This window comes from Micropterus salmoides, unplaced genomic scaffold (genome assembly GCF_014851395.1).
Source record: "Micropterus salmoides isolate LMB-PRFRI ecotype aquatic unplaced genomic scaffold, ASM1485139v1 Ms_hic_scaffold_9, whole genome shotgun sequence".
NCBI classification, from domain to species: Eukaryota; Metazoa; Chordata; class Actinopteri; order Centrarchiformes; family Centrarchidae; genus Micropterus; species Micropterus salmoides.
The window spans coordinates 2,490,030-2,514,738 of NW_024044681.1; the positions used below are offsets into that span (position 1 = coordinate 2,490,030).

Genomic DNA, 24,709 nt, shown 5'->3' on the forward strand with positions numbered 1-24,709 from the left:
AGAAATCACATGAGAAGTGGTAATAAAAGTTGAATATAAATGAATTGAACACATTTGTGTGCGATTGATGTATGCCGAAACGAAGATGTGATCTCGATACTTAGTTAAATGATGTTTTTTCGTGTGTATCTGACTGTAAATATCTACGGAATCATTTAATGTGAAATTCCCAATGCAGTCCGGTGCGGGTGTTCTCCGCTTACAAGAACCGAAGGGCCACCTTTCCTTCTACAGAGCCGAGGAGGGCAGATCATGTTGCCTCGGTTTGCATTTACATTTTCTGTGAAGTCTGAACCACGAGCTCATAAAATCATTATATATTCATTTTTTCCCGATTTGAGCAGATAGTTAAATAAAACATCTGCGGGTTTTTGTTAATGACCTGCGGTTCGTGCGACCGAGAGAAATGTTTGTCTCCGGGCGGAGCTGAGGGAGGAATGTGAAGTGGAATCATTAAAAGCAGCTTACCTGCAGGTGTGGGCTTCATCAAATAATCCGTGTAACGTTAGAAAAACATGGCACAAAAAAATAAGCGCTTATATCTCCCGACCAGGCGGGTTGTTCCGCCTCCTCGGAACTCTTTATATCCGACAATCTGAACTCCTGTCCGGCTGCAGAAGTTGTTGTTTGCTCCGGAGAAGCCACTTGTATAAAACTACACTTGACTTTGAATTATGTGAGAAAGCTGCTGCAGCAGCAGCACAACCTGCAGAGAGCCGGGAGGTTTCAGCCCTGAGTGATGACTGGCAGGCAACACCAGCTGCCTTCAGTGGACACGCCCCATTCGGTATCCAAGTTACACACCACAACATGTACTTATACACAGAAGAAGTACTTAGATATTTTGCTTCAGTTAATAGAAATATTCTGTAAGTAAAAACCCTGCATTCACAATCTTTCAAAGTAAAAGCATGAGCTTACCAAAAGTAGCCTACTTCATGATGCAGAATGACCTATTTCAGAATAATATGTAATATTATTGGATTACTACGGAAGACCTAATTCATTCTCTTCATTTTATTCACTCCATTTTCCAATGCTAGCAATTTGTTTTTCCTAAATAACAGGATCATTTTTATCAATATTCTCCTGCTCCTCTGACATTGGTAAAAATGAAGCTCCTTTTAATTACTTTCTGTATTTTTATATATATGTATACATTGTTTAATACTGATAGTTTTTGAAATTCATCCTGATTGTTCACTGCACTGTAACTTTTATTTTATATTAATGTATATTTTTTCAATTTCCCTATGTTGCTTTTAAACTTTTTTATATTTTCCTGTTGCTTTTATGTTTTATGTAAAGCACTTTGAATTACCTTGTTGTCAGTACTAACATCAGAAATTATTTATTAATTATATTTTGTATTATTAATCTGCAAAGTAAATCAGACTATCGTAGTATGTAGTATTTGCCTCTGATAAGTATTAGAGTAAAAGTAGGAAGAATGTATGTATTTTAAAAACCTTCTTAGACATGAGCTGCGTTCAAAATCGCTTCCTATTTGCTTCGTTGTGAGCAACATTTACTCGCCACTATTTTCATTTGAGTGTCTGAATTCTTGAGCGTGAAATTTATGAAAGCTCCACAAAAATTCCAACAAAGGAAGGAAAAAGTAAAGACAAATATTTCACTAATAAATTACATCCTAGTGAGACAAAAGTGACTTGTGCACTTGTTCAAACATGAGACCGACATGTATGGAGACCAAGAGGGTTCAATATTAAATACATGAATAAATACACACAGAATAGGTGATGTAATTCAGCCATGAGATGTGGAACAATCTACATTTTAAACTGATCTCAATTTTATGTTTTTTTTATTCCACATGATGTGATTTCATGTTTTTCTATAAATAAAATGATATAAAATTAAAGTTATACGAATCTTTTAATCACAGAGAGCCACTGGCCAAACTGTGCATTCAGAAAAACGTGATTTTTATCTTTGTGTCACTTTTCACCTGTAGGTTTGATCGCTGCACTACTCATCTGTAGACTTCACATACAACCTGCGATAATTACAGCGGTATGACCCCAAAATAAACATTTTGCTGTGATTTCATTGCAATCAATGGATCAAAATGATGCCGGAATAAGTTCAAGATGATGCAAATTTGTGAAACATGAATTCATGCTTTGTCAGGTCTGTGAGAAAGACAGCAGGACAACAATTTCTAAAGTGCTTGTTTTCTGAATGGAGTTCGGATTGATCAGACTTATGCTGTGCTAACTTGCTCACAGCAAAGTAAAACAATAGCTGGATTAATTACACATATTTGTGATTTATAATCACAGGTTTGAAGGAGGTGAGTGCCTTCCAGTCAAAACTCAGGGACAAGAAAACAACTCTTCTCTGTGTAAAGAGCATGGAGGTTAGGACGCCCCCTGCTGGTCAACTCACACACTACAGGATGCTAATGACATTTGTCTTCAGTCTGAGGTGGGAACAAAGTACATTTACTCAAGTACTATACTAGAAGTACTTGTGCTTTACTTGAGTATTTCCATTTTATGCACCTTTTTATATGTAATATTGCACTTTTTTATTGTACTTTTTCCCCCTCCTAAACATGTGTCAGACAGTTTTTCATCCCCTTCCAGTCCGGTGAAAACCACCAGATGTGGTGACTTTGTATGTTGGTGATTAACTGCAGGATGAAGAGTTCCTTTATGGTAAAAATCCTCCTCCTTAAACTATTGCTGCGTTCCAGACAAGTCATATATGGAGGCTTGGTCAAGACCCCTTGTTCTCGCTTTCTAACATGGTTTTGTGTTGGTTGGGTGTGTTTTTAGTTGTTTCCTGTGTTACGTTGTAGTTTTGGTTTGCCCTCGTGTTCTGGTCTTGTTTTACAACTGGGACCTGACTGGATTGGGAAGGGAGACAGAAGTATGTGGAGGTCTGTATTTCAAAAAAAAAAAACATTATTGTTTCTGATGGAATGGCATCAAATACTACTGCAAATTTTATATATTTTTTTGTTATTATTCATTTTGTTCTTTATTTTTTCTCATTATTCATTATGTTTTTTGTTTTTTTCTTATTATTCATTATGTTTTTTTTCTTATTATTCATTATGTTTTGTTTTTTTCTCATTATTCATTATGTTTTTTTTTCTTATTATTCATTATGTTTTTTGTTTTTTTCTTATTATCCATTATGTTTTGTTTTTTTCTTATTATTCATCATTCATTTTTTTATTATTATTCATTATGTTTATTTTTCATTATTGTTTTATTATTCATCATTCATTTTTTCAATTATTATTCATTATGTTTTTATTTTTTATTATTCATAAGTCATTTTTTATTATTATTCATTATGTTTTTTTCATTATTTATTGTTTTATTATTCATCATTCATTTTGTTTTATTCATTGTGTTTTTTTATGTTTTATTAGTATTTTTTTTTCTTATTATTCATTGTTTATTTTTCATTATTTACTGTGTTTTATTATTCATCATTCATTTTTTTTATTATACATTATGTTTATTTTTCATTATTTATTGTTTTATTATTTATTATTCATCATTCTTTTTATTATTATTATTATTCATTCTGTATTTTTTTTATTTATGCATAGTTCACTACAGTAACAAAAATGCAAAATACACAGATAATCAATTACATTTTACATTGCCAGAAGCTCAAATTAAATTCAGTTCTTTATTATTACTGAGACATTTAATCCTTTTTATTTGTTATTGAGGTGCAGCAGTGTTTCAGTTCAAGTGTAAATCGACTGAAGCAGCGTTTGTTTTGGATCCTTTGGGTCCATGTGGAATTTTCCCAGTATGATGAGGAGCTGCACAACATATTTACACAGTCACGTGACATTAATGACACATTAATTAGTAAACTCTACCCGTGTGTCCGGATTCATGACGTATCCACGCTCCCGCTGACGTAGGAGTGAATCACTTCCTGTGGCAGTGACCCGGATGCTAACCGAGCGGACACGCCGCTTCTTGTCGTGTGTGAATCTGAACCGACGTGCAACTGATTTCTGGAGGCTTCGCAGCGGCTCCGCGATGAGTTGACGGGACAGGAGGAGGAAACGAATGATGAATTAAGTTTTCATTAAGGTGAGCTCTCCTGAACGCGCCCTTTGTTCCGCTATTAGCTCACTTTACAAACGGCTAACGTTACGGCGGAGTTTGTCATCGTGAGATTTCCACACAGCGGCGGTGATGTGATTGACGGGCGACGTTACCGCGATAAACAAGAATAAAAACACAATAAAACCGCTTCTACTTCCCCCCCGGACTGTCAGTATACCTGTCTCTGAACGCTCCCCGGTGTTTCAGTTATTGTTACACGGTCAGGATCACCGCAGCAGTCGAGTTTAGAAGCTAGCCGGCTAACGCTAGCTTGAGTTAGCGGCTAAGTGTATGTGAGATAAGTTGTTAGCTTGTAGCTTCGCGGTGTCAACTTTTATTTTTTGAGGAGCGGTCCAACATCCGCAACACGGGTCATCTGTGTCGCAGTCTAACCACTGAAACGCTCAGTGGAGCTGTTAGCATGTGTGTTGCTAACAGCAGATAAGGTGGCTAAAGAAAGTGTTGACGCTGCGTTGCATCAGATGAAGGCTGAGCTGTCAGCCTGTATTGATCCTCCTCTTCATCAGCCTCCATAAACACGCTTTAAACGGCCGGTTGAAGTAAACACGAGCTGTCAGCGCTGATCAGGTGTGTTTCAGGTGTGTTTCTGGCCTCTAACACAAACAGGTGCTGACTCACTCTCAGCTCACCTGGATGCCACATTGTCATGATGCTTGGCTAAAACCCCCCGAGCACGTTACAGGAGGCCACAGCAGCTACATCTGCTGCGATTAATACAACACTTGCAGACTATTAAGTCGCCAGCTATCTTTATAATCGATTAATCAGTGAATTTTGAAGGCAAGGCAACTTTATTTGTATAGCACATTTCAACAACAAGGTAATTCAAAGTGCTTTACATAAAACAGCAACAACAGGGAAATATAAAAAAGTTTAAAAGCAACATAAAATAGAATAAAAGTTACAGTGTTACAATCAGGGTTAAAAGAGTTAAATGGAAAATAATAAAAAGCAAAAAACAAAGGAAAAAGTAAACAGGACAGTAAAAGTTATCAATAAAAAGAAAAATCTTAAATATTTAATTAAAAGCAATGGTAAAAAGAAAAGTTTCAGCAGACCTGCAGTTATCTGGGAGTTTGTTCCAGATATACGGAGCATAATAACTGAACGCTGCTTCTCCTTGTTTAGTTTTGACTCTGGGGACAGAAAGCAGACCTGCCCCAGACGACCTGAGAGGTCTGGATGGTTCGTAACGAAGCAGAAGATCAGAAATGTATTTTGGCCCTAAAACATTTAGTGCTTTATAAACTAACAGCAGGATTTTGAAATCAGTTCTTTGACTTACAGGAAGCCAATGTAAAGACCTCAGAACTGGAGAGATGTGATCCACCTTTTTGGTCTTAGTGAGGACTCGAGCAGCAGCGTTCTGAATCAGCTGCAGCTGTCTGATGGATTTCTTAGGGAGCCTGTAAGGACACTGTTACAGTAGTCGAGTCGACTGAAGATAAATGCATGGATAAGCTTTTCCAGGTCCTGCTGAGACATAAGTCCTTTTATCCTTGATATATTCTTCAGGTGATAGTAGGCTGACTTTGTAATTGTCTTAATGTGGCTCCTCAAATTCAGGTCTGAGTCCATGACCACACCAAGATTTCTGGCTTGAATATGTGGTTCTTAACATTACAGATTGAAGTCGAGCACTGACTTTCAATCGTTCCTCCCTGGCTCCAAAAACAATAACTTCAGTTTTATCTTTGTTTAATTGAAGAAAATTCTGGCACATCCAATCGTTGACCTGCTCAATACAGTTACTCAGCGCCTGTATGGGATCATAGTCCCCTGGTGAAATGGTTATGTAAATAAAGAAAAAAGAAAAAACACGTTGAAATTCTCAGATTTCAGCTTCTTAAATGTGAATAATTTCTGGTTTCTTTCCTCTGTGACAGTAAACTGAATATATTTGAGTTGTGGACAAAAAAGATGGTTTAACAGATAGATTAATCAATTTGTTGTTAGGTTCAGAAAATGGTGAAATATATCAATCAGTGTTTCCCCAAAGCTCAAGATGACGTCCTCAAATGTCTTGTTTTGTCCACGACCCAAATATATTCAGTTTGCTGTCCCAGAGGAGGAAAGAAATGATGCCTGCCTTTGGTCTGAGAGACCCGGTTCAACTCTCCACTGTGACACATCCACCAAAGTGTCCCTGAGCAGGACACTTAACCCCTCGTTGCTCCAGAGGCGTGCGACCTCTGACATGTATCGCAATTGTAAGTCGCTTTGGATAAAAGCATCAGCTAAATGAATAAATGTAGATGTCAGTCGGTGTTTCCCCAAAAATCAAGATGATGTCCTCAAATGATTTGTTTTTGTCCTCAACCCAAATATATTCAGTTTACTGTCCCAGCGGAGGAAAGAAACCAGAAAATATTCACATTTAATAAGCTGGAATCAGAATTTTGACGTTTTATCTTCAATGGAAAAAAAGACACAAAGCAACTAGCAAAATAACTGAAGATTAAAGTAACAGTTGGAACCTAGTGTGATTAATCAGTTGTTAGATCCAATAACTTGTAAAAAATGTCGTCTTAACCCAAAAGATATTCTGTTTACTGTCACAGAGGACAAAATAAACAAGAAAATTGTGAAAATTAGGGCTTCAACTAATGATTATTTTCATAATTGATTAATCTGTCCATTTTTTTCTCAATTAATGAATTAGTCGTTAGGTCCAGAAAATGGGATAAAGTGTTGATCTGTGTTCCTCCAACGTCTTGTTTTGTCCACGACCCAAATATATTCAGTTTGCTGTCACAGAGGAGGAAAGACACCAGAAAACATTCACATTTAAGAAGCTGCAATCAGAGAATTTGAATCTTTTTTGTCTTTTATAAAAGGACTGAAAACAATTAATTGATTATCAAAATAGTTGGTAATTAATTTTATAGTTGACAACTATCAGGTCTGTGACAACAAAAGGGGGCTGTGCAACAGACTTGATATTATTGTAGGGCCACGCTGCCCGACTCTACTTCCCACTGAGGTTTGTGAAGTGAACACTACGTGACTAAAGCCCTGGGTAAGGTGCAGAGATTCAACCTACACCAGTGCTGACTCACTCACATAGTTTCTGTTGGTCGCCTCACCTGGATACCACAGCTGACCTCACCACAGCTGCAACTAATGATTATTTTGATTAATCTGCAGATTACATTTCTCGCTTCGTTGTACTGAACCGCAGTTTGATTTGGGTACAAAATCCTCCATGTACTGCAGCCAGTTTTTGGTTATTTGTGTTATGAAATGTAGCATAGCAGGGGCAGTAGAGATGAGAGCTCTCAGGATATTTCGCCTCAGGGGTTTTTGCTTCTTTCTCACCAGATGAGAGAAATCTGCCTGACAGCAGCAGAGAGGAGTGAACCTGCCTGGAAGGAGGAAAGCTAACCCACGGATGGCCTGCCAGTCTGTCGCTGCAGTCATGGACGAGCAGGCCCTGCTGGGGCTCAACCCGAACGCCGATGCCCGCTACAGGCAGAGGGTAACACACTGTTTGCACACAAATGGGGACCAAATGAAGGGTTAATCCTGCCATGGATCGTGTAGAGTTTAGGCCTTTCTCACAGTTTAGACTACAGAGACAATCTGCAGTAAAATAAAGTACTCAATGTTTTTTTGCCTGCCGTGTCTCACCTTAATTATTCAAATTGTTGATGCAGAGATTTGTAAACTGGTAGTGATTCTCTGCACCGTCTTTAGCACCGCTGCGGGAGAGGTGATAGATTAACGAGCAGGACAGCTTTGTGGCAGTATTAGAAAGCTGTGTTGATGGTTTAATATTGGTGTCTGTGGTTCCTCAGGCCATGGTATACTTTGAGCAGCTGAAGGAGTCTCAGGATGCCTGGGAGGTTTGTGCAGAGGCCCTCGCTAAAGGAATTTACAAGTGAGTTTCACGTCCACAGCTCTGATGCAGGATGAGTTGCTCCTCTTACAGCTGCTGATGGATCGATTCAGACGCGTGTGAACATGATTCAATCTGTTTGTTATTCCAGTGACGACCATGTGAAGTTCTTCTGCTTCCAAGTTCTGGAACATCAGATTAAGTTCAGGTGAGGAGGAGGCGGCGGCGGCAGCGGCTCTGTTTGATGATCCTCTCTGTAGAAATGTGGGTTAGTTTCATCTGAACGACCTGAGATCTGTTGTTTGTGTTGCAGACACGCTGGTCTGAGTGCAGCTCAGCAGCAGCTCATCAGAGAGACTCTGATGAAGTGGCTCCAGTGTCAGGTACTGCACCGCATCATGTACTTCAGTTTACAAGTACTTAGCTGAGTATTTCTGTCTTGTGATATTTTATACTTCAACTCCAGAAAACACGTGGTCGGCTTATAATAAAGTCATGATGTCTATGAAGTTAAAATTAGCTCCACCTCAGCCAACTACATGTAAATGCACCAGAATGAACAATCCAATAAAATGTAATTCATTATTAATTTAATTTAGATTTAATAGATGTCATGGACTTTTATTTGTGTCAAGCATCTCAACACTGTTCAAAAGACAAAGAAAACCCAATGTGAAATAAAGGTAATAAGAACATAATAATGTGTAATATTGAGACAAGTAAAAGTATGTAAAGGGTACAAACGGGCTTAAAGTTGAAATAAAACTATCTGATTTGCTGTGTGGTTTTTAAACAATATGTGAGAGGACGAGTTAAAATATAAAATATATACAACTATGAGCCGATTGGTTAAACAAACTCACGGGACATTTTTCTGCATAATGAGTATTTTTACTTTTTAAACTTTTACGTACGTTTTGCTGATAGTAATTCAACTGAGGTAAAAGTTTGAATGCAGAATTTTTACTTGTAATGTGAGCTGAGAAAAACTGTATAATCTGATCAACACTGAAGCGCTAACGTCTCGCACGTTTATTTATTTAAATATTAAAAAGTAGCCGCTGTGTATTTTATCAAATAAATACAGTATACACATACACTTATACAATAAAAATACTTCTTCTAAAACTCTAAGCAAGATAACCGGATAATAATAAATCACACTTAGTAAGTCGGACAGAAGAGATAGAAAAATAAATAATTTACATTATCCCACATTAAATTTGTGATTTAAAAAAAATATACGTATTTCATAGAAAGTCACAAAAAGTATTAAAAAAACAGAATAAAAACTACATGTATGTTGCTGTGAGTGCTGACAGGTTTTTTGTCCCTGCTCCTTGCCTGCAGCTGATGAATGCCCACCCTGAGAAGCCATTCATCAGGAACAAGGCGGCTCAGGTGTTCGCCCTCACCTTCGTCATGGAGTATCTGACTCTGTGGCCCAAGTTCTTCTTCGACATCCTGTCGCTAGTGGGTTTGAACCCTCACGGCGTTGACATATACCTGAGGACGCTCATGGCCATCGACGCTGAGGTGGTGGACCGAGACATCCTCCACTCCCCTGAGGTAAGACTATGGGTAAGAAGCGCTCTTCCTCCTCACAGGCTTCCTGCTGATCCTGGAGTTTATTCGTGAAATTAAAGAGTGTGTTTGACGCAAGAAAATGAAAAAATGATTCACGATTGGACACTTTTGAATCCATACCTGTTGAATTGAGCTACTTTTTCTCCAAAAATATCCGGAACAAGGAGCTAAAAGGTCCTTCAGCCCACTGTTGTGTGTGTTTCCAACGCGGTCTAAAGACAAGTGAAGGTCAAGCAAACGAACCAGCTCACATAAGTTATTACTCAAGACATCATTATTTAGAAACGTCACTATCCACGAGCAAAATGTTTATATGAACATCAGATTTGGTTGGAATATAATGAAAATAATAGGCTGGACCACTAAAAATAACTTGTTTTGTGCGAGTATAATCAAGAAACACAAGAAGTCTATAACAAGTTTAATAACAAACTGGATAAAGTAGGGATGCACCGAAATTAAAATTCTTGTCCGAAACCGAAAATAATGAAAACACAGAACAAGTACATTCACATTGTTTCCATTTATTTAGGCTTTTTTTAACCACAAATTAAATAGTCAGAATGAGCTTTTTCGTCAGTGTTTCCCACAGGATGTGGAGAGACTATGGTGGGTAAAGTAGATTACATGTGTCTATTTACTGTTAATGGACACATTCAGTCAAATCGCTCTGGGACCTTTCAGTGGATTTACCATAAAGGCTTGAATACGTGCGCACTCCAAATTTAGGTGCGGTTAGCCACAGATGGAGTGGATGTGCTGGGAGACAGAACGGGGCTCCTCCAGCGCCGACGGACATTAAAACACTTCCAGACGACATTAGCAGCATCTCAGCTCGCCGCTCTCATGTCCTAAGTGTTTTTATTTACATGTTGTAATCAGCTGTTTGTTTAGGAGAAACCTCCTGACTGAAGAACGCAGCTTTGCATGCTGAAGTTCCCCGTTTCAGTCATGTTCAGCTGTCCTGCTGAAACCAGAAAAAGAGACGTTAAATGATAAAATCTTAACTGAACAATCAAAGAAAGTAAAAAGCTGCACTGGTGAGATGATAAGTGATGAGAGAGGAAGACAGGAAAAGGAAGTAAAACCCACAAAGTGATGACAGAGATGAATGTGCAGTGATGAAAATGGTTTTGCAGGAAGGAAAGTAAAGAATGATCGATGAAAACTTGTGTGGCCGTTTCTGTCCAAATCTGAGTGTTGTTGTTCATAAAAGTGGCGATCGATGATTTTTGTCCGTTGATTAATTGGCAGAAGTTAAAGACACTAATCTGAGAATCAGTATTTGATTACTTGTCAGTTTTCTGAGCTGAGGGTTAATGGTGTCGACTCTGTCCTTCAGGAGACCCGTAGAAACACCTTAATCAAAGACGGCATGCGGGAGCAGTGCATCCCCCACCTGGTGGAGTCCTGGTTCCAGATCCTGCAGACGTACCAGCACTCCCACCCGGAGCTCACCTGTCAGTGTCTGGAGGTGGTGGGAGCCTTCGTGTCCTGGATCGACCTCAACCTCATCGCCAACGACCGGTCAGTCACCTCACGCACAAGTTTCATTAAAGATTATCTTAAAAGATTTATGTTCATAGATGCACAAAAGCATTATTGACCAATTTAGAAACTCTAGTTTGTCTGTACTAACAAGTAGCGGCAAACTCTGGCTCTCACCACTGAAGCCAGTGCTGAAGTAACGTAAACCTGCATTCTCTCTAACAGCCAGCAGGGGGCGACTCCTGCTTCCTGGTCTCTGTTCCTCTAAATGGGACCATAATTTACTAAATGAACATCATGCTGTGCTGAAGAAGACTTGAAACTAGCGACTGAGACCAGAAACTCATCAGGAAAGTGTTTACTGAGGGAATAAATCAGCTGACAAGTAGAAACATTTTCTCAGAGACTTCTTTCTGCAGCCGCTGGAGTCGCCCCCTGCTGGCCGCTGGAGAGAACGCAGGTTTAATGCTCTTCCAACATGGCTTCATTTCTCAGAGCCAGACATTCCTGCTTGGGTGAAGCGGTGCACAAAAAATGCACAATATAAATAAATAACAGCTGACTGCAGGAAGTTACCGCAGCACTTTGATATTCTGACTTTTCTGTGGTTCTCTTGTGTTTCCAGCTTTGTGAACCTGCTGCTGAGCCAGATGTCGGTGGAGGAGCTCAGAGAGGAGGCCTGTGACTGCCTGTTTGAAATCGTCAACAAAGGAATGGACCCCGTGGATAAAACCAAGCTGGTGGAGTCGCTGTGCCAAGTTCTGCAGTCTGCTGGGTTCTTCAACGTGGAACAGGTTCGAGTCAAAGAACTTAAGGAATTCCTTAAGTTTGTTAAACTGTTGCACAAAAGATGAATAAATGATAATAATAATAATCTATTTTTTGGCCAGTTTTCACATTTATTTTGTTTCTCAGAATCTGATTTATTGCCAAGTTGTTTTTGCACAGACAAGGAACTTGCATGCAATTTTACATGTGTAATAAAAGAATCAGATCTGATAGGTTGTGCAAACATTAATGAGGGGGGGGGGGATCTCCTGGATGGACCTCTTCACTTCTTAAAATAATTTTCAAAGTAATTTCCTCCCACGTTTGTGGTTTCCTGGTTGCTGTTATTTGTACAGCAGTACAGTCTTTTCCTCCTCTGACTGACTGAATTAGTTTTTCTTTCTTCGTTTCTTTCCAACTTTGCGGGGTGAAAACAGTTTAAGTAGTTTCTCCGTCCTTACAGTAACATTTTAAAGCTGTAAAATCTCTTTCAATGTAGAAAACACCTTAACTAAGGAAACCTTTTAAGGAATTTTTTGAGATTGAGACTTTATGTCTTACTTCAGGAAAAACTTAGAAAGCTAAATTGTGTCACGCCACAAGAAAAGATCTGATTGTTGAAAAGCAGAATCTCAGATGAGGACGTGTCACCTGTTTATACCCAGAGGCCACGAGGTCGCATGCTTTTCCTGCTTCTCCTCACTTCCTGGATGGCTTTTTGTTTTTACTTCCCTCTTCCTGTCCCGCCAGGAGGAGGACGTGGACTTCCTGGCCAAGTTCTCGCGGCTGGTGAACGGGATGGGTCAGAGTCTGGTGCTGAGCTGGACCAAACTGGCCAAGACCGGCAATGTGAAGGACACGGCCGAGGCGCTGCAGGCCGTGGAGTCCAAGGTGCCGCTGCTGCTGCAGCTTCTGGTGCACGAGGACGACGACATCTCGGCCAACGTCGTCGGCTTCTGCTACGAATACCTGCACGTGCTCAAACAGGTGAGCTCCGCCTGGACCAATCAGAGTCCAGGAGGTTAGGAGGCATTTAAAGACTCCTCCTGGGCAAGGAAGTCCTGGAATATTATGGGATTTTAGAGACCTGGGGTGTCGATACATTGATTAAAAGAATAAAATAAATTCTGTTCTGATAATCGATGAATGATTAAAGATTTCTTCATTGTAGTTTCTCTTTCTTGTGATTGTAAATAAAACATCTTGGGTTGGCAAAACAAACTACAGGGTCCGTTGAGTAGCTGTTCTGGAGACACACAGCCTTCCTCAGCAGATGTGAGTTCGTATGGATGGAAATGTAGATGTTAATACGTTGTGGCTGTTATTTCTGTGTTGGTTGACAGTTGAGATTACAAAGTGTTCACCAGGTTTGTTTAGTAACTGGAGCTTTTGATTGTATCACATATAAATATCTTTAGGTCTGGGGGAGTTGTTTCATATACTTCATGATAACGTCTCAGCGATAAGTCGAATTGATGTATTTTCTTTTGCTTCTGCAGCTTCCCCAACTGACAGACCAGCAGAAGACGAACATAGAGGTGAGTCTCTGACCGTAAACGATGAAATCAAAGATCAAATACACAAGGATTGAAAAACGCTGACGCTCTGCCTGCCTTTCCACCACAGGCCATCATGCTCGCTGTCATGAAGAAGCTGACGTACGACGACGAGTACAACTTTGAAAACGAGGTGAGTTAGTTTTTTTTTTTTATTTGCCGCTGACTGTCGTCGTCGTCGTCTGTGACGCTCTTAAGGAACGTGAAACCGCAGCAGACGCTCTGGTTGTGTTTGTCAGGGCGAGGACGAGGCCATGTTTGTGGAGTACAGGAAGCAGCTGAAGATGCTGCTGGATCGTCTGGCGCAGGTGTCTCCTGAGCTGCTGCTGGAGGCCGTGCGACGGGTCTTCACCAACACCATGCAGTAAGAGCTCGCTCTCGCTCACTCACTCATTTCTTTAGAGAAATAATAAAACATCGGCGCCGTCTTTGTGTTTCAGGAGCTGGCAGACGGCGCCGTTCATGGAGGTGGAGGTGGCCATCAGGCTGCTGTACATGATGGGCGAGGCCCTGCCAGCATCTCACGGCGCTCATTTCACCGGAGACACGGCGAAGACGAGCGCCCTGCAGGACATGATGAGGACGGTGGGTCACATGACTCTAAATGATGAATGTTCCGTTCAGCTGTTTCCTGTGTTTTCGCCACTCTGAAACTGTTTTCTCTCTGAATCCTCAGCTGGTGTCCTGCGGCGTCAGCAGCTACCAGCACAGCTCCGTGTCTCTGGAGTTCTTCGAGACGGTCGTTCGATACGATAAATTCTTCATCGTGGAGCCTCAGCACATCCCAAACGTTCTGGTGAGTGACTTTGTTTTTAGCAGGTTATGAAAAGAAAAGTGCGGATGAGGTTTGTTTTGTGCTCCGTGTGACCCGTGTTGTGTTCGGTGCCAGATGGCGTTTCTGGACCAGAGAGGACTGAGACACAACAGCCCAAAGGTCCGCAGCAGGGTGGCCTACCTCTTCTCCAGATTCGTCAAAACATTACAGTGAGTCCAGCTGCAGTCATTTACCACCAGGTGGACAAAATAACAGAAACACCTCAACACTGATCACAGCAAAAACCAAGCAAGAAGAGCTTCACCAAGTTTTATTAAAGGTGGGGTACGTTACTGTAATAGCCGCCACTGCCAGAAATGATGCACTCGTCAGGAGAGAACGGCGTTAAGAAACGTTTGATGTTCTGTAGAACCTCTGATAAATGTGCAGAAACACGGGAGTTCAAAAGTTGAGAGACTTGATTTATTATTTATTTTAGCCAGTGGCGTAAAGAAACTTTATATGTTTGTTAAAAACATTATTATTAATATTATCATCCATCTTGGGTTAATGAAACTAGTTGCGGGGGGGCCAAGGTGTAGTGAGTAAACACTAAGAAAAAGAAATTAATAAAGAATTAAAATGATGAAATAATGAAATGTGTATCGTATTTGTATTGACAGCAGGTTACTTTAGGTAATTTCCCACCTTAGTTTAGTGTTTATTTACTGCTTGAATCTGCTCTTCTCCCCACACTCGCACACCTAGCCTGCACCTCTGGTCTCACATGCACCGCATGTGGATTGAAAACCGAAAGTAACGTTATTGAGTGACATCTGCAGTGATGCGTTCACTGTCGCTCCGTAATATATAATTTCCTGTTTGTCTGTTAACTTAATATCAGATGGCATCTCTCTCTGTGTTTCTATGCTAAAGTGGGTTGCCAGGTACGGTCACAGGTGCAAATATACCTGGCCAACCCGCCCAAGTAAAGTATTTGTCGATAACACTGTATTTAAAGCTTGTGCAAGCTTTAGGCCTGTATTTTGTAAATATTACACCTTCGACCAAATTTATTGTCTTCCAACTGTGTGGGGGGGGGGAAATGTGGGGAAAAACCGAGCCGTGTATTTGGTGTATGGACACAGCCCTATAACACAGAGATTATAATATATATATTATATATATAATAATGTTTCTGGCTGTTTCTAGTTATAGTCGCAGGTAAAAGTCTGTGAACCCTTTGGAATGAGATCTGATCTTCCTCTAAGTCACAACATACTTTTTCCATCCTGCGTTGTGATTCTTACTCAGAGTGTTCAATAAAGACATCAAAACATATTATTGTTTGTGTGGTTTTAGTTTAATTTCTGACTGTGTGTTGACTTCGCTGAACCTCTGTGTCAACAGTAAACACATGAATGCCTTTGTGGAGGACATCCTGACCCGGATCCAGGACCTGCTTGAACTGGCTCCTCCTGTAAGTATCAGCACGTCATCCCTCTCAGAGTTAACAGCGTGTCTCCGTCAGCCCTCAACACTGATGCGGTTTCCTTCTGTCCAGGAGAACGGCTTCCCGGCGCTGCTGACCAGCGACGACCAGCTGTTCATGTTCGAGACGGCGGGCATTCTGATCGTGAACGGAGACAGCCCCGTAGAGAGGAAGCAGGCGCTGATGAGGAGCCTGCTGCTGCCGCTGCTGGACGCCTTCCGCCTGCTGCTCGCCAAACTGCCGCAGGAGACGGAGGAGGAGCGGAAGGCCGTCCTCGCAGACTGCCTGAGCCACGCTGTCGGGTTCGCCAGGTGAGGATCCAACCTGCCGTCACGTTTTAATGAGTCGCTCAGAGACGGGTTTTTTTTATTTTTTTAGATTGTGGCTTTTTATTTTCTTTGTTTCAACATTTCAAGCTCGCCAGCGGGAGTCTTTACATGAATCAGGCAAAACAAAAGAAATTAGCTGAACGTCACGTCTTCTTTCTCTGTTTGCAGTCGGACCAGCAAGGCGTTCAGCAACAAGCAGACGGTGAAGCAGTGCGGCTGTACGGAGGTCTACCGAGACTGCCTGCAGACCTTCCTGCCTGCGCTGAGCTGCCCTGTCCAGCGGGGGGTGCTGCGCAGCTCGGTCCGCTCCTTCCTGCACCGAATGATCATCTGCTTGGAGGAGGAGGTGCTGCCCTTCATCCCCGCCGCCTCTGAACACATGCTGAAGGACTGCGAGGCCAAAGATCTGCAGGAGTTCATCCCGCTCATCAGCCAGATCACCGCCAAGTTCAAGGTACGCGGGGAAAAACTGCAGACTGGTTAGGTGTTTGGGACATGTCCGCTAAAATCACACGTTTAGAAACTGGCAGCTCTTCTTCGGGGTGATTAACGAGCTTTTTTCTGCCACGGCAGCGGCAGGTGTCTCCCTTCCTGCAGCAGGTCTTCATGCCGCTGGTGCTCGCCATCTTCGAGGTGCTGGCCAGGCCGGCGGAGGAGAACGACCAGGCGGCCGCTCTGGAGAAACAGATGCTGAGGAGGAGCTACTTCACCTTCATCCAGACCATCACAGGCAGCGGGATGAACGAGGTCATGGCCAACCAGGGTGAGTCGCTAACGGATAGCAGAACTTCTCGTTTCTGTTTAGAAAATATTTTTAATGTTAAGACGAAATTCAAGGCAGTAACCTGATGATGCTGTTGACAAACACATCAGCACGTGAATAAAGAGAATAACTCAGGAGTGACTCCTGTAAACCAGATAAAACAGTCAGTCTGGGAGCTTTTGAGATTTAGTTTAGGGCTGCAGCTAATGATTATTTTAGTAAGACATATTGTCAGCAACATTTCAACAAAAGCAGGGCGTGGTTTCAACAAACAATTAGAAATAAACAAAGATACTCGGCCCCTTGGGAAGAGTTATGCTTAATAAGTTCAGCTCTTTGCACAATCAAGGAGGGAGAAAACAAAACGTCCAGCAGGAGCTCACTCGGCAGCAAACGTTAATCAAAGTAATGCAGTTCAAACCAAAATCGTTCCACTCAGCCGCCTCTAAATTCTTACAGTAGTACCTGCGGTCAGTCAGTCGATGAACTCGCCTGTGAGTCAGGCACGTTACGTTTTCCTCCGTGGTGATCTCCACATCTTAGCCCCGCTTGCACCAACGCCTAACTTGACTTTACGCCTGTTTAAACTATGAATTACGCTGATCGCCGGACTTGCGACCAGACACGCCGATAAATTCTTTCGCATTCTTGTAGCTAAGACCACAGACGGAGATTGATTTGACTGATACCTGAAATGATGAAGAGTTGTAGGCAAACCTTCCTGCTGGAGCACAGCTGAAGTTATTTGTTCTTGTTTTCAGGAGCGGAGAACATCGAGCGAGTTGTGTTCACCATCATCCAGGGAGCCGTGGACTTCCCCGACCCCGTCGCTCAGAAAACCTGCTTCATCATCCTCTCCAAGCTGGTGGAGCTGTGGGGTGAGAAGAGAAGTCTTTATTACTTATTACATCGTTTTTCCTTCAGCGTTTCTCTCTCTTTAAGTTCTGTCTTCTGATCAAACCTGCAGGAGGGAAAGACGGCATGGTGGGTTTCCCCGACTTCATCTACAAACACATCGTTCCTGCGTGTTTCCTGGCTCCTCTCAAACCGACCTTTGACCTCTCGGACGCTCAGACGGTCCTGGTAGGTCTCTCCACCAGACTCCATTCTGCAAACAGGAGATTTTGACTCATTCATTAACAGAAGTTAAGCAGCGCTCCTCTTTGTTTTTCAGACGCTGTCAGAGTGCGCCGTCACGCTGAAAATGATTCATCTCAAAAGGGTAAAAAGAAATTTTACACAATGAAGCTTTTAAATAATCCTCAAATTCAATAAATGAAAGAATTTCTGTCCCTTGGTTCGTTGTAAGTAACGTTTTCTTTCAGGGGCCGGAGTTTATCCAGTTCTTGCAGCAGGAGTATTTGCCCTCACTTCAGGTGTCACCGGAAATCTCACAGGTAAGACGCCAGTAAACACCAGATCAGTGCTAATGTAGCTGGCTTCCCAAGCCGGCGTCACTACAGGCTGGTAGAGCAAACTGTTCTAAATGTCCACGGCCTTTTTAGTCATCGTTGCGTCCTCAAAATGCCTGATTTTGCAGCAGCTTTTCTAAAATATTGCGATGAACGTTTTTTGATGTTCTTGGGTGTTTTTTTTTTTTTTGTGATGAAATTGGGGGAATAAGTGAAAACTGCCACGGTAGATGTGATGTTTTTAGAATCGTAGTTGAATCATTAAACAGTCCCTCCAGGACTTGGCGAGCCTGACCCTGCATATTTAACCTCTTAACATTCCAACCAATTCAGGTCCTGGCGGCAGCTTTCGGTCTGTGCACACAGCTGCTATGTTAACTTCGTACTCATATGATCCACTGTTTGAAAGCTAAAATCCTCGTGATTCCACCAATCAGGTCACCACAGCGGGTCCAATCAGCGCCTCTCTCAGACCAACCAGTACAATCAAACTTTACGCGACTCACCTATGAAGCCTCACAGTAACTTCATCCACCGATCATTATGATTATTCCATCAGTAAATCCTCAGGGACTGCTGTTTCATATCCGCCGGCAGACGCGGCTCGTGTGTCATTATAACCGGAATAACTCTGATTTGAATGTAAACGACTACGATAGCTTGTATTCAAATTAGCCGCTTAACTCTGACCTTTCGACTGACAGCTAATCAGACCCAATAGGAGCTCACGTGTCCCTTTCACAGCCTACAGCAGCCAATGAGAGCCCGCGCTGTAAGGAAGGGCCGGCCCCTGTTATTTCCTGGGTGGGCCGAGCCAATTGCAAGCAACCAGTCGATGACTGGCGCTTCCTGTAGCCAATAATATTCTGAAAATAACGATATCCAGCTTTAAGTAGGAAGTTCATGATCTACCAGCAAAAAACCACGTCTGCGTGGAGCTGCCAGCTGATCCGGAGCGACGCAGCAGCCGCCTGCCGCCGAGGGGCGGGGCTTATTTAGAAAAAATACACTAAGACAGACACTCAGAAAAACCTGTGGAAAACAGTCATTTTTCATGGTATTGGTATGAAATTTAAACTTGGACTGGGTAAGGCTTAATGCCGTGGGCCCCACAGTGAATTCTAGCTAATAAGTCCCAGCTGTAGTCTGCATGCATTTGTTGGCAAGCATTTTCAAGTGGAAATGAAAAATATATTAGTTTTAGTGTGTTTTAAACTTATATTAATCTATTCCAGTAGCTCTTGCACTCATTCTGACTTTTGGGTCAGACTCTCCAGAGTGTTTCTTTCAGAGAAACCCAAAACCAGGCAGAGACTCCAGATGGTTCAAGAACCACATTCAGTTTACTTTGGATCTGCCTTGAAGAGGCGTTTTACAGGAATGAGGTTAAACCAGCTGACCTTGATTCTTTCCTGCAGCTGACCAGGATGCAGCAGCCTGCGTCTCGCCCGACGTCCTCCACGTGTTTCTAACATTTTCTCTGTATGTTTTGCGGCGGTAAAGTGTTGGACCACAACACTGCACGCTCTGCGGAACAGTCTCCCCGCTTTGGTGAAGAAGATCTGGATCCAGGTGTTCTCGGTCCTTCGCTGTTATTGTCGTAGGTAAATGTGAGACGTTGGTATCGCACACGTCTGCTGCGTCTTCTAAACAGGGAAGTGAGTTTGCTGACGTTGGACAACGTGCAGAATTCACAGGGATTTGTTGAATTTGTGTTCATAGTTGCGATCGTGACATCGCTGTAAAAAGCGTTGACCTGACTTGTTCTACGAGTGGGAGGCTACCTCAGTGTTTTCGGACTGTTGGTCAGGTACCTGAAGGCGTCTCTCTGGGGTCTGGGTGTGTTGGTGACAGTTTCTTATGTTCTGCGTTACAGGAGCTTTGCCAAGTGGTTCAGCAGCCAGACGTCAAAGTCCTGAAAAACTACATTAAGGTACGAGTGTATTTATTACAACGGGTTTCAAAAGTGGCTGTGGGGGCTGTATTGGCTCAATTAAGGAGTGCCGCGACCATCCAGGAATTGAGCAAACTAAACAAGTCCACTAACGGGGGGTGATGGCGGGGGGGGGAGTCCCCTGCATTAGAATCAATAAGGCGGTTTGGTTCTCAGCTTGTGTATCTGCTGTATTGACCACCTGGTAATACTCTTCCTTCCTTCCTTCACGTCTGTGCAGGCGTTCTTTCAGCGAGCCAAGCTGTAGGAAATGAAAACTGGAAGTTCACGGGGACTGAAAGGACACTTCACAGGAAGTGGTCGTGCACGCCACTTCACAACAAAACAAATGGAACTTAGCATAGGAGCTGCTTTTTGCACTTAAAAAGTGAATGCGTTACAAAGCCCAGTCTCTCCAAGTCGGGACAGAAGGTCGGTGGACGGACACAACAGCCGCCGCCGAGACGAGCTGTCCACGAGGACTCGACGTGGGACGTAAAGGAGCTCGACTGATGATCAGAAATGGAGTTAAGTGAAGAACTTTTGTGGAAAGTCGTGTGATGGGAAATGGCTTTTTGAAGTAAACACAGATCTGTGGGAGAGGACACGACCTGCCTGAGGAAACATTTGGTAATTATCCCTTAAACGATCTGAACATGTCTGTTAGGATTTGTGAAACGATAGCTTTATTCTAGTCAAACCTTCACATTAGAAACCACATTTCAAAACAAGCTAGATTTGAGTTTGTTTGTTTTTTTTGGGGGGGGGGTTGTTGCTGCCACAGAATTGACAAAAAGGGCTGAATTGTATTATTTTTATTCAAAATGTGGCACTGATTTATTTTTTTCCTTATGTGTGGAGGAATAGATGGTTGATTTTAAGTTTGAAGTGAAACGTTAAGTGCTTACAGCCCGGCTCGGCTTTATATTTTCCTGAATTCTCAATTTAAAAGCAGATATTATCTCAACCACTCTTTTATATTTGTTACCTGATGGGATGTAGATAATCCAGTTTTGGCCCTCTTATGATAAAATTAAAAGATAATAATCCATGGAATATTTTTGTTTCCTAAAAACATGACCAATATGTTGGGCTGTTTTTAATTTCAGATGGAAATGAACAGAAAATAGAGGAACAAAATGTAAATAAGAGAATAAGATGTTAAAAAATGTAAATAAGTTCCTAGGTTAAGTTTAAAAAGAATCTTCATTCCCATCTGGAAACTAAATATGGAAGCCCATCTCTGCCAGAAAATTGAAACAAAAGATTAAAAGTTAGATACGATTTAAAAATACTCCATAAAAAGTCAGAATTATGAGTTTCTAGGTTCAAAATTATGACTTGGTAGCTCACTAATTTGGACCTTTTTTAAATCTCATAATTGTGACTTCTAAAGTCAAAATTCTCTGTTAAAATCTCATTATTTTGACATTCCAGTATTTTTTATTTGATTTATAATATTTTTGACTGACACTCATAATTATGACTTAAAGTTTAACTTAAAATTCCAAGTCTCAAAATTGCAATTTAGCATTAAATCTTTTTTGATTTGATCTTGAAATCTAATTTTGAATAAAATCCTAATTTTAATGACTTGCTATGAGTATATTTATTTATCTTTTTTTCCTTCGTATTTTTCACTTAGCAAATCTCATAAGTTTGACTCTGTATCTCTTAAAATTAATTGATCTCAGAATGTTTTAGTAAACGGTCAAAATTTTCAGTTACTATCTCATAATTTGACCTTTGAAAAATAATTGTGACACAAAATTCAATATTTTACTGTCTCATACTGTTGACTTTCATTTATATTTTTAGGATCTCAAAATGTTGACTTGTCAGAATTGAGACGTAAGTCAAATATTATGATTTTTTTTAATGTACTAAATCTCTCATAAATTTGACTTAATTAGATTAATTTTAATTTCAGTGCGGAGAAGCACAACGGACTACCTAACATTTAATCTATTTGTTTTTTCCTTTCTTGGCAGTAATGAGCTTCCAGAGTAATACATAAACTCGTTTATAGGAATAATTCATGTACAGCTCATGTAAAAAAACAACAATGTGCTTGTGTACAGAAGCAGCTCAATGAATTTTACATTGACGCATTTGTGACAATTCAGGATGATCGACTTAATTGATTATGCAACGCTTTACTGTGAGCAATACTGTGAAGGAGCTGTCAAACAGTATCAAACCCAATCAGTGTAAGATGATGAGAAGTGTAAACATTGTGTCTGACTATTTTTGCTGATGTAAAAACACAAATTCACATTTAAACCAAGACTCTGTACAGATATTTCAGATGTTCTTTAACACTTTGGATCTTGTGTCGACCCACATTGTTCTGTTTGACTGTACATCTATCTCAGTTACTGTTTCCACTGTTGAAATCAATTTGTGATGTTCAGTGCATTCCTTTTAATTTGGTTTATCTGATTAACAGTTTTTCTTTGGGCTTTAAAGTTCTTATTTCCCAGAAACCTCCCAGAAAAAAGTGCCTGAAACTTGAGTGTTGGCGCTCAATTAAATGTGGTCATGCAGGCATTTAAATAAAGCTAGTTTAAAGTCTTAAAGGTGGTGGTCTATGTTTTTCTCATTGTCAACAAATCCCACAAATGTCAGTCAATCTCTAAGTAGTCCTTATGGCCTATTGGTTCCAAATATTTAATAAACTCACAAAAATATAGTTCATTTCATTTAAAAAGCCTCAAACAGGAGGAAATTGTGCTTTTTGGGGACTATTTTTACAAGTGGATGAGTACACATTTGGATTAGCACAGTATTTGTAAGCAGGATCAGTTCATTGTTGGTTTGTCTCTGTACATGGGATTTCTTGACAAGAAGGAATTAATGGAATATCACCAAAACGTATCCTTCCAACATATTTAATAATAATAGACCTCTTAAATGCAACACGTCAGGATGAAATTGGTTTGTGTGCGTCCTCTTTAATGGATTTCTATGTGCAAGATTATGGAGCATCAATTTTAAAAGGGAACCAAATTCGGACATTGACATGATATTTTTTTTTCCATGCATAATAATTAAGTTAACTTTAATATTGAGCTTGTAAACAGTAGTTTGACTAAATAACTTAAAGATCCACTTACTAGCTAAAACTCAATGTAACAAAATTGCTTCAAAACCTTATAATTTGAATATTTATGAAATGTGGTTGTTAGCGGTCTCCCGGGGTCAGAAGACTAGATCGATGTTAATTACATCTCTACATAGATCGGTTTAGCTTAGCACAAACACTGGAAGCAGTGGGAAAGTGCTAGCCAAGTTCCATCAAAGGATTAAAATTCACCTTCAAACAATTCCAAAGCTGTCGTGATTTAAATGTTATAATTTGGTTAGCGAAGAAGCTAAGTTTGCTTAGCGTTGCTGGTCAACAGATACTAAAGAGCTCCAATGCTAACTGCTAATGTTACCACAATGTCTTTTTACATTTCTGTTTCTTATCCTTTTCAACTAAATATGTACATATGTTGATGGAGCTAGGCTAGCAGTTTAACAAGCTTTCCGGTCTTTGTAGATGTCATATACCAGGGTTTGTTTAGCCTAGCTTAGCACAAACATCTAGCATAACATTAGGTTAATAGTTGAACGATTCAGGAAATGTGCGTAACAACATCTGGCTATAAACACCTAACACCATGTGTCTACCAATATTTTCTGCTAAGCTTGGCTAAAAAACTGCACTGTAATCTACAACAACTAGCTAACTAACAGCTTGCTTAATGTTGACTCACTGTTTGTAGCAACAAAACAACCAGATACTGTCTATCTGTTAGCTGTTTTGTGGATTCAGGGTTAGTAGTTTGTCCCTGCTGGACTTTTCTCTGTACTGTAGACCAGACATTTCTATTTAACCCCACAGCTATCGGCTCCTAAATCACACCGTCTTGTCTTTACATTTCTATTTATGTGAATCGGACAGCTTTAGAGGGTGGATTTGTTTTTGATGGAGCTAGGCTAACAGTTTCCCACTTCTTCCAGTCTTTGTGCTACAACAGCTAGCTACACACAAAAAGCTTAATGTTGGAGATTGCTGTACAGTAACTATCCATAAGTCATGATATTTCACTGTCTAGTGGTTTCACCCTGCTTTGTGCTAAGCTAGGCTAAACACGTCCACGATCCATCTCTGTATGAGATGAAACTGATTTCCATCTTGTCTCTGAACATAAAGGCAACGTGAAGAATTCTTCTCATGTTCTGAGTCAGGATGTGCTTAGCTTAGCTTAGCTTAGCATAATGACTGGAAGCAGGGAGAAACAGCTAGCCTAGCTCTGTCTAAAGTTCAAAATACACATATGAACACCTGTAAAGCTCACTGATTAACATGCAAAAAATGTAAAAACCACGATTTGTGGTTTTAGGTGGACTTCAGGCCCTCAATAAGTATATTTCCCCTCAAATATTTAAGTATAATTTTTAGGTTTTGCCTGCTAACACTAAAATCTGCACTTAATTCACCTGTAAATGTAATTTACACGAACCAAGTGAAATCACCTTGACTGGTAAATCAAGTTCCTCATCATACTGTTGTAATATTCACGCAGACACTAGAAGCCATTTTTCTTCAGTAAACCCACTAAAGTACAATGAGCTGTTTTAAAAGGAACTGACATAAAAATGAAGACAGAATAT

The 24,709-nt window shown here is 40.8% G+C and overlaps 2 protein-coding genes across 10 annotated transcripts in view; one reads left to right on the forward strand and one right to left on the reverse strand.

Moving 5' to 3' along the window:
• The window catches only part of eps8a (epidermal growth factor receptor pathway substrate 8a), a 65,678-nt gene extending 64,944 nt beyond the window's left edge, over positions 1-734 (reverse strand). For 3 of the 6 annotated variants that reach the window (XM_038707972.1, XM_038707968.1, XM_038707967.1), the window contains exon 1: positions 469-733. The gene's annotated coding sequence lies outside the window, so the exon portion shown is untranslated. Of the gene's footprint in view, positions 1-468 lie in introns of all 6 variants that reach the window. The other 3 variants (XM_038707970.1, XM_038707969.1, XM_038707971.1) reach the window with 2 other exon arrangements.
• A 3,204-nt stretch (positions 735-3,938) lies between these two features.
• On the forward strand, positions 3,939-22,626 carry xpot (exportin, tRNA (nuclear export receptor for tRNAs)). 4 transcript variants are annotated; one of them, XM_038709441.1, is made up of 26 exons: positions 3,939-4,091; positions 7,449-7,605; positions 7,925-8,007; positions 8,117-8,173; positions 8,279-8,348; positions 9,316-9,546; positions 10,895-11,079; positions 11,666-11,834; positions 12,559-12,795; positions 13,036-13,083; positions 13,308-13,346; positions 13,435-13,497; positions 13,604-13,728; positions 13,805-13,949; positions 14,041-14,160; positions 14,254-14,348; positions 15,529-15,598; positions 15,683-15,921; positions 16,108-16,393; positions 16,513-16,702; positions 17,464-17,580; positions 17,670-17,785; positions 17,877-17,924; positions 18,028-18,099; positions 19,991-20,047; positions 20,289-22,626. In XM_038709441.1, the coding sequence occupies exons 2-26, from the start codon at positions 7,519-7,521 to the stop codon at positions 20,313-20,315; spliced, it is 2,976 nt and encodes a 991-aa protein (XP_038565369.1). In that variant the 5' UTR covers positions 3,939-4,091; positions 7,449-7,518; the 3' UTR covers positions 20,316-22,626. The 4 variants fall into 4 exon arrangements, with proteins under 4 accessions (XP_038565369.1, XP_038565370.1, XP_038565371.1 ...); XM_038709442.1 differs by having other exon boundaries at positions 9,316-9,534; XM_038709443.1 differs by lacking the exon at positions 13,036-13,083.
• Positions 22,627-24,709: the final 2,083 nt, after the last annotated feature.